Source organism: Bos grunniens, chromosome 19, assembly GCF_055505025.1.
Source record: "Bos grunniens cultivar Pamir isolate PY7600 chromosome 19, Bosgru_T2T1.0, whole genome shotgun sequence".
Taxonomy (NCBI): domain Eukaryota; kingdom Metazoa; phylum Chordata; class Mammalia; order Artiodactyla; family Bovidae; genus Bos; species Bos grunniens.
This window is the reverse complement of record NC_141183.1, coordinates 48,341,674-48,351,272: the sequence shown is the minus strand read 5'-3', so window position 1 is coordinate 48,351,272 and position 9,599 is coordinate 48,341,674. Positions and strand designations below refer to the sequence as shown.

General features: G+C 39.5%; 2 protein-coding genes across 20 annotated transcripts in view; one reads left to right on the top strand and one right to left on the bottom strand.

Annotated features, from left to right (window-relative positions):
• Positions 1 to 1,690: 1,690 nt before the first annotated feature.
• ZNF830 (zinc finger protein 830) lies at positions 1,691 to 3,123 on the bottom strand. Its single transcript, XM_086360309.1, has one exon. It carries the CDS (start codon positions 3,094 to 3,096, stop codon positions 1,975 to 1,977), a length of 1,122 nt encoding a protein of 373 aa, XP_086216435.1. The 5' UTR covers positions 3,097 to 3,123; the 3' UTR covers positions 1,691 to 1,974.
• A 97-nt stretch (positions 3,124 to 3,220) lies between these two features.
• Positions 3,221 to 9,599, top strand: part of CCT6B (chaperonin containing TCP1 subunit 6B) — a 40,737-nt gene continuing 34,358 nt past the window's right edge. For 13 of the 19 annotated variants that reach the window (XR_015148246.1, XR_015148241.1, XR_015148247.1 and 10 more), the window contains exons 1-4: positions 3,221 to 3,424; positions 5,232 to 5,295; positions 5,848 to 5,982; positions 8,737 to 8,910. Coding sequence is in view for 10 of the 19 variants with exons in the window: in XM_086360282.1 (XP_086216408.1) it covers positions 3,288 to 3,424; positions 5,232 to 5,295; positions 5,848 to 5,982; positions 8,737 to 8,910 (510 nt within the window). In the remaining 9 variants the exon portion in view is untranslated. The remainder of the gene's footprint in view (positions 3,425 to 5,231; positions 5,296 to 5,847; positions 5,983 to 8,736; positions 8,911 to 9,599) is intronic. The other 6 variants (XR_015148248.1, XM_086360286.1, XM_086360291.1 and 3 more) reach the window with 1 other exon arrangement.

Below are 9,599 nucleotides of genomic sequence, written 5' to 3'. Positions count from 1 at the left end.
TTTCTTGTTTTATGTTTTGGTATATTGTCTGCAAGGCATGTGGGGTCTTAGCTGCCTGAGCAGGGATCAAACATGCACCCCCTGTATTGGAAGGCCAAGTCTTAACCCCTGGACCCCCAGGGAAGTCCCTTGAATTACAGTTTTAATATACAGTGCTCCTCTAGATCATTAGCCTACTCTCTTAGGCCTGTGTAGAAGTGAGCCTACCCTTCAAGCCCCACCTTGTACTTTCTCACATCCTGAAATAATATGATAAATGATAAAAAAAATTCTAAGTCTGGGTTCATATATTTGATGCAGACATACCCTTTACATTATCAAACTGAAGATCAGCTGGACAGATCAGGAAAGCAAAACCTTTCTGCCAATGGCCATAGGACAATTAAAATGCTCTGGAAGTGTTAAGATAACTTCTTACAGGCACCCATACTAGAAAAACTCCAAACCCCGGAATTCCATCTATATTTCTCCTATTGTTCTTCACTTGTAGTCACTGTTAGCTCTTCCTGTGAAATTCTTCAATTCTATTGCCTTTCTTTCAGTACATACCTAGTCAGTCTTAGTTGCTTTGCTTTTAAAGTCTAGTTTCCACGTAGTTTCCCCTACCCATGTTCATTCCATTCTATATACTGCAACTAAAATAATCTTCCATATTTTTTGCAGATATAACTCTTGGCTCAAGAACTTTCTTTTTGCCCAGTGTCTGTAGGAAGAATTCTTTTGTTCAACATTCAAGGTTTTTTCATACCTTAACCCTGGACCTAAAACCTGGGCTTCAGGGAAATCAGATAGAGCTTATGTAAATAAATCACTTAGAACTCTGCCTGGCTTATATTCTAAGAAAGTCTTAGCTATTACCTCCTTCCTACAACTGATAGAACCTGTTAACTCTGAACCCTAATTTACCACAATGTTTAACAATAAAATCTAAGATTAGGTTTATTAATATAAATAAAAGATAGTATTTCTTTTATGTGACAGACAGTAAACTTGTGAGATGTGTCATTTAAAGAAAAAATAAAGCCTGGGAAAATGTAAATGTGTTCTGGATTTAGCACAATGGTTCCCAAATTTTAGCCTTATTAGAATAATGGGAAGCTTGCTTTTTTTTTGGCCAAGCCTCACAGCTTTCTGGGATCTTAGTTTCCTGACCAGGGTACCAGAGACTGAACCCACGCCCGTTGCAGTGGAAATACAGACCCCTGACCACTGGACCATCTGGGAATTCTCACAGAAGTACCTGGGAAGCTTTCAAAACTAACACAGGTGTCTGAGCCCCACTCTAGCTTTACTGAATCTCTTCAATGGTAGGGGCACATGAATTTTTAAAAAAGTTTCACACATGATTCATGTACACTTTTAAAACAACTGCATGAAATTTTCATGTGCATCTACAACCAAGAATTACTAGTTTAATACAGAAACTCTGGATTAAGGAAGTTGGTTATGCTTGGCATGTATTTTTCACTATGTTCTCCTGGAACCTAATTTTATAAAAGAGAGAACTAATTAGCTCTGAATAACTTATGTGTTCATGAGCAGTGTTCTTAAAAACAACAAAATAACCTTGAATTTGATTTAGGGAGTTGGAAAAGAACAAGTCATATATACCGCAAATGCCACACTGGTTTTCATTTAAAAGCTTGTCTGTTAGTCTGACTTCTATTAATTTATAAATTTCAAACCAGAATTCTTAAGTAAATATATATTTAGTATGTACAACATTTACAGTTTTTACAACCCAAACTTTAGCTATATAAGTGTGTGAAAAAACTGGCATTTAAGTATGTAATAATTCAAAAACACCTCTACCTCAAAAATATTTTACACTAATTTTCCAAAGTGGTCTCTTCGCAGACTCATTGTATCTCAATAATCCAGTTAGGTTACCAAATCTCTAGGCATGGAGTAAAGGGTACTGTACTGAGACAGCACTTTCTACACAACAGTACAAAATCGTAGGTCTCTGAAACCCTATAACAAAGCTCCCTTCACTCTCCAATCCTGAGACAACAAATCCTGTAGTTCCCCCTCGTCATCGCTGTCAACATTCTCCTCTTCCTTTTTCTGCAGTTCTTTTATGGTCAGAACCTCTTTAAGCTTATTTTTTATTTCATCCTGGCGATTCCGCAGCTTTTCCACTCGACGGTAACACTCTATTTGCTCATCGATCTCCCCAATCTGCCGGTCCAACCGTCCCTCCTCATCCTCTTCTGCAACTATGGCTTCGGAAATGGTATTGACCTGTCTCATAGCTTTTTGAAATTCGTCCCATTCTTTGTCCATCTGGTCCTTTGGGGCATCAACCTTTCGTACCCTCGCATCTATCTCAGGGTCGTCAAAAAACCCTTCCGGTAATGCTTCCGCAGTGTTTTCTCTTCTTTCCACTACTTTTTCATGTATTTCTGCTTTCTCAATTGACCCGGAATGAGGGATTAAAGGGGCCTTGGGAGGATTTGTATCCGAGAAATTGCTTGGCAGCCTGCTACCAGTTGCCTCCCGCGAAGAGGAAAGTGAGTGTTCCTTGCTCTGTGAAGTGGACGGCTGCTTACAGGCATCCCCCTTCTTCCCTTCTCCTCCTCCTCCTCCCTTCTCCTCCTCCTCGTCTTCCTCGTCATCATAATCAGGGAGTAAACCGAGTCCCGAAGCCTTACCGACGGTCGCCCTAGTGGACTCCTTTCCGGCTTTGTCAAAGTTGGTGGGCAAAGCGGACGTGGAGGGCTGTACCTGAGGAACCAGGGAGGCCTTCGCTCTTTTGGCATCTTGGCTTTCAGAGTCCGGCGCCTTCCTCTTGGTGGACTGAGGCACTGCGCTGGCGGACGGGCCCTGGGCTGCTTCCTTCGCGCCTTTCAGCTCGGCCACTTTCTCTCGGTGCTGTTTTCCCAGGACGTGAGTCTGCCACAGGAGCTCGCTCTTAACCGGAGTGTTACACAGGGCACAACTCAGCTGCCCCAAGCGGTTGTACTTCGCGAATGGAGATTCTATCCGTTTCCGGTTGGTGCTCAGACGCTGCTTCTCCTTCATCAACCGCCGCAGTTCGTCCTGATTCACCACTCGCTTACCCGCGGGAGGCCGAGCTGAGGCGGACGACGCCATCTTTGCGATCCGACCGGAGGCGATCCTGGCTTCCGTCCCGGCGACGCCTGATGACGTAACTTCCTGTCCGGATGCGGATTGGCTGAGGCTGCGGGACGTGAGAGGTCGCGCCTAGATTTCTTTCAGTAACGTATATTCCTTTAGTAACAGGCGATTTTCGCCTGTAGGGTCGCTTCTCCGACATTCTGTTCATGGCTGCGATAAAGGCCATAAACTCCAAGGCTGAGGTGGCACGGGCCCAGGCGGCCTTGGCCGTCAATATATGCGCCGCCCGAGGGCTGCAGGATGTGTTGCGGACCAACTTGGGTCCCAAGGGCACCATGAAAATGTGAGACGGCCGTTGGAGCGGCGGTTAGGGCGTCGGGGTTTGTTGGGCATCGGGGCGCCCTGTGAGGTAGAGGTTCCGCAGAGTTTGGAGCGGTGTGGACGCATTTGTGGGCCTGCTTTCCCTCGTTTTCATTCCTGCCCTGAGTTCATCTCCTGCCTGATCGAGGAGAAATGCTCCCCGAAGAAAGGGCTCACGAGTGAAGAGGCGACCACCCCCCGCCCCCACCCCCCAACTTCTTGTTTAGGTTCATATGTAATTAAAAGTTCATTAAGTGTCTCGAATGAAACAAAAGCTATCTAGCTCTCTTGCCTTTAAAGAGTTTGGGTTTTGTTTGGCAGTGTGCTGTAATGGAGAGGGCTCGGGCTCTGGAGCCTGGCAGGCTTGGGTTCAAATCCAAGTTCTTTAGATTTTAAGTCCTTAGACAAGTTGTACGCTCTGCGCATAGGGTTCATCATATCTATTCATCCTTTAGCATGTATTTATTTAGGACCATTTGCTTTAGAAGAGAGTGGGGATGGGAAAGAGACTTCCCTGGCTGTCTACTGGTTCAGACTCCCGGCTTCCACTGAAGGGGCAGCGGTTAGATACCTCTTGGGGGAACTAAAAGATCCCTCATGCCGTGTGGTGTGACCAAGAAAAAAAGAGTGAGGGAAAGAGACTAGTGACGGCAATGATGAAGTGTAAGAGGAGAGATACAGTCTCAGAAGAATGAGCAGAGTAATTAATATTAACAGTAAAAGAGGGCACTAATTATGTCTAGTTGGGATCCTGGGAATACAGAGATGACCAAGATACAGTTTCTGTTCTTAAGGAATTCTGATAGAGATGAATGTGCTAATGGTTATATATATATATATATATATATGTATATATAGCATATATTGTACTGAGGAAAGGGATTGTAACTGATGACAGAAGGGAGAAAGGAAAGCTTCTCAAATAATAGAATTTTTCCTCAATCTTGAAAGAGGATTAAAGTTCACCAGTTAGAGAAGGGAGTAAAGGCCTTCTAGGTAGAATAACTTCAGGACCAAGAAAGCCCAACGGTATAAATCCAACAGAAACGAAACCAAACATGATTTATTAAGGGAACCACACGATTTTCCCACAAGATCTCACTTGGTAGAAGAAGTAGAAAAGAATAGACATTCCCCAAATTGGGAAAGGTAAACTATGTCATTGTTAAATAGCTTGGCTTTTACCTTGAAGGTGATGGAGAACATGAAAATCATGGAATTTTTTTTTTTCAGGAAACTTACTGAATCACATTGTCTTTTAGAAAGATAAATGAAGTGTGGAGGGTAGATTCCAATTCAGAAATATTAGGATGCTAAGTAGTCCAGATTAGAGATGATGATGACTGGAAATGACAGGAGAGGGTAGATTCAAGAGACCTTTAGATTGTAGGGTTGACAGAACTTGATCTTATAAACATGAAAGATGAAGGAAAAAATAGTTCAGTGAGTGAATGTAACATTTCACAAAAATAAACCTGCAGGAAATTCACAAATATGTGGTTTGTAGACTTCCAGGTACTCTTCGAAGTACCAAACCACTGTTCATAACTCATTGACTGCTTCTATCCTTAGACTTGTAAATCCTCCTTTGGAAATGAAATCACCATTGCAGTCCATCTGGGGAGAAGTGATATTGTGGGTTGCAAATGGTGGTAATTACTGTGGTATCCCCCATGATATAATGGAAGTTTTCCACGCCCAGTTACTTAAAGATAGTGGAGTGCCAAATACTGGAAGTATCTTGTTTGGCTCTTGCCATATGAGGTTAATAACTACTGTTTTCTGAACAGGCTTGTTTCTGGTGCAGGAGATGTCAAACTCACCAAAGATGGCAATGTGCTGCTCCATGAGATGGTGAGCTGATGTTGCTGACTTAATAAACCTTGATAAGTCATAACTGAGGACGTAGTGCAATTTGTATATCTTTAAACCAAGGCCATAAGCTAAATACTGCTGTCATGAGATATGTTTGTTGGATTAAACCTTAGGGGAAAAAAAAAGTCTATTGACTGTTTTCAAATCTTACACATAATAGCTTAGGGATACTTCCAAATTAGTTACATTTTTTAAAGGCACTGCAGTATGTTCTTTGCAATCATGGGGAAAAAAATTCCTTGCAATTTTAGTAAATATATTCATCTTCAAGATTGAAGGATTTAATCTTATTTTGGAAATGTCATTGCATTCTGAAGCAGAGATGCTTTTATAAAGTGTTCAAACCTCATTAGTTCTCAGTTTTTAACTTTTGGTTTTGACATGTATTGTGTATGATAATACAGAACTTGTGAACTAATAGAATGAAGCTTATTTAGTTTCTTAATTTTACTTTTGACCCTTAGGTTATCTTGCTTGTGGTGGACTCTTTCTCTCATTCTCTCTCTTTTGTAATCTGCTTACTTTTTTCAGCAAATTCAACACCCAACAGCTTCCTTGATAGCAAAAGTAGCAACAGCCCAGGACGACATTACAGGAGATGGTACCACTTCAAATGTTCTAATCATTGGAGAGTTACTAAAACAAGCTGATCTTTACATTTCTGAGGTATTAGAATTTCATAGAATGCACATTCATGTGGTATTTTATTTTTGAATAGAAAGTTATTTTTTGTTAGTAAAATGGTTTAATTTTAGACTGCAATAATTAATTTTTATCAAGATATTTTTGGACAGTTATAAATGGAAATAACAATGAATCTTTTTGCCAAAATAATGCCTTTTTATTGAAATGATATACCTAACCTTAACCCTAAAAAATATTTGAGATACATAAAAGTTAAAAAATTAGCCATGTCCCCATGACTAATGGCCTAAGAAAGAAAATACCACTGATAAAGCTGAAACCAAATTATGGACCTTTAAAAAAAATAACTAGAGGAAAATTATTGAAGCTTATCCACATTGTGAATTTACCTACCTTTCTAATTTTAGTTTCCTTTGTAAACGGTCTACTGTAGCCAGACTCCTTCATTCACTGGCCTGTGAAATAATTACATAATTTCTACCTCCGTGCCTTTGTTCAATTTGTATTGTTTTCTCTGCATTATTTATCTGTCTTTTCTAATTAAGTAGTTGAATTTCTGCTCTTTCAAGGACCATTTTAGCAAAGCATAATCTGGTCAAAGTGCTCAAAGGATCACTTCTTTGTGTTTCATTTAGTATTGGGAATTGTCTATTAATTCAGTGCATGCAACTTATTTTAGGATGCTTTTGGCTGTAAGCAGTCACTTAAACAATAAAAAATTTTCTCCCATAGCAAAAAATAGAGCAATAAAGCAGGCTTCTAGGATTCATTGATTAAAAATTTACCAAGTCATCAATTGCCCAGGTCCTTTCTGTCTCTTAGCTCTTGCACTTATGAAGCTGTTTCATCATGGGCTTATTTCCATCCTGAATGAAAGACTGTCAGAAGAGATGAGGCTCCCTGCTTCCCTTATTAATCCTCAGCAGGAGAGGACAAGAGAAAACAATTCAGTCAGTCATGGACTAAAAGTTCTTCCTTTATATGATTGGGCCAACATTGGTCGTATGTCCATCCTAAACCAATGACAGTTTTTGGGAAACTGACCTAATCTAAAGGTAATCAGGAAGAACTCTGCAGGAAAGAGGCCTGGGCTGAATCTTTAGGATAAGGAGGAGTGAGCCTGATCAAAGAGTGACAGGTGAGGAGAATGACGTTCCAGGCAGAAGGGACAGCATGAGCAGAGGCGCAGAAAAGAGGAACAGCCGGTGTGTGTGCACAGCTGCAAGCAGTTTGGCGTTGGTGGAGTTTAAAGCGATGCAGACAGTAGTGAAATGAGTTAATTAATGGTCAGATGGGCATTTCAGATATTTAGGGGACAGTTTAAGAGAGTCAAGACTGATGTTTTTCCTAGTAGTCCAGGTGAGAAGTTGTGAGGTCCTAGGCTGAAGAAATGTTTTGAACATGGTTAGTAACACAGGCTCTGGCATCAGGTCTTATGGGTTTAAATCCTGACTCTGGCTCTTACTAGGCTGGTGATCTAAGCCTTTAAGCCTAAATTTCCTCATCTGTGAAACAGGAATAATATCAGCACCCACTTCATAGTGTTGAGGGGACTGAAATAATACATGTAAAGTCCTTAGAACAGTGCCTGGTACAAATGCTCAATAAATGTCAATTTTTGAAGTTACTGTAGGACTGATGTAAATGAATGGAGGATGGGAATAAATTAGAACTAGTTCCAGCCTTCCATAAGTTTATGTATTACTTTCCAGAATAAGCAACAGTGTTTTTTCAAAAAAAATTTTGTTATAATGTCAGACCTATAGAAAATTTGCAAGAATACTCCAAAGGGTAACATTTCTCTCTTGTTCATAAATATATGTATATGTTATATATATATATATGTATATGTACCATATATACCATATATTTATATAGTAATATACATATTTTTTCTAATGGTATAAGAATAAGTTCCAGACATGGTGATCTAAATATTTCAGTGCATCTTTCTTAAAATCATGGAATTCTCATATATAACCACAGTATAGTGATCAAAATAGGACATTAATATAAACACATTGCTACAGTACTATTATCTGATCTGCGGGTTTTGTTCAAATTTCATCACTTATCCCAATACTGTCCTTTACAGCAGAAGAAAATTTAGGCTCATGCATCATATTCAGTTGTATATTCCTTTAGTCTTCTTTAAGCTGGAATAGTTCCTAAGCCATCTGTTGTGTTTCATGACATTGCTGACATAGCTACTTTTAGAGTATAGGCTGTTTTTTTTTTTTTTTTTTTTTTAAAGAAAGTCCCTCAGTTTGGATTTGTCTATTTCCTCACGATCAGATTGAGGTTATGAACTTTCAGCAGAAATGGCATGGAGTGCTGTTGAGGTCTTAATGCAGTTTATCAAGAGGCACATAGTGTGTGTTTGTTCCATTCTATGATGTTAACTTTGAACATTTTGTGAAGGTGCTGCCTATCTGTCATTTTTCTCCAAACTGTGCTGGTTCTTTTCCTCTGCATTACAAGGAGTTTTGTGCTCATTTGGAAGAGTACTACACAACAATGTGTTATAGTTTTCAAAAATAAGAATAACTTTTGTACTTTTTTATACTGTCATAAAATGTAAACACTTTTTCCGTAAGTTTGAGATTGTTTTAAATATGAAGCACTGAAAGAGTACTTTTATAAATTACATATCTACACTTATATTTAGTGGCATTGATGTGGGTAATTACTTTTTTTGGACAATCCTATTAATAGGAAAGGATCGTTACTTTTACTTTGTATAACTTACTTTATAGTTTTATGTTGTTGTGTTAGGGCCTGCACCCTAGAATAATAGCTGAAGGCTTTGAAATTGCAAAAATAAAGGCACTTGAAGTTTTGGAACAAGTTAAAATTAAAAAAGAGATGAAAAGAGAAATCCTTTTAGATGTGGCTAGAACATCTCTACAAACTAAGGTTCATCCTCAACTGGCTGATGTGTTAACAGAGGTATGTAGTTAAACTTTTGCAGAATGAGTACAGACTAACACATAGTGACATTTTTCTTTTTCTTATAAGATAATCAACTATTCGTGTGTGCTTGTGTGTGTCTGTGTGTGTGCACGTGCGCGCACGCTCAGTTGTGTCCTACTCTTTGCAACACCATGGACTCTTTGCTTCTCTGCCCATGGAATTTTCCAGGCAAGAATAGTGGAGTGGGTTGCCATTTCCTTCTCCAGGGGATCTTCCCAACCCGGGGATGGAACCTGCATCTCTTATGTCCCCTGCATTGGTAGGTAGATTCTTTACCACTGTGCCACCTGGGAAGCCCCCAGTCAGCTATGACATGTGGTCCTTTTGAACATACAATAAAATATAGAAGACAGACATTTATTTATAGGCTTACTTATAGAATAGATTTGATTGGTCAGAACAGTATGTGTAATTTTTCAAAAGTGTCATGTTAAACCTTTTGTTATTAAGTTGGGCTTGGCTACCTGTGGATCACCCCCTCTGGACACCACTGGAATTATATACTGGTCTCCTAAAGCTAGAGGTCCATATTTATTATGCGAGGTTGGGGACATAGTTTTGACAGTGTACCTTGTAATTGAGATTACCACTTTAATGAACATGAGGGAGTTGATAGATAATATTCAAATCTGGGAAATGTATACATGTTTACTTATAAAGGTAGA

Excerpts from the sequence above, each read along its gene's own strand:
- ZNF830 (XM_086360309.1), bottom strand. The coding sequence starts at position 3,096 with ATGGCGTCGTCCGCCTCAGCTCGGCCTCCCGCGGGTAAGCGAGTGGTG.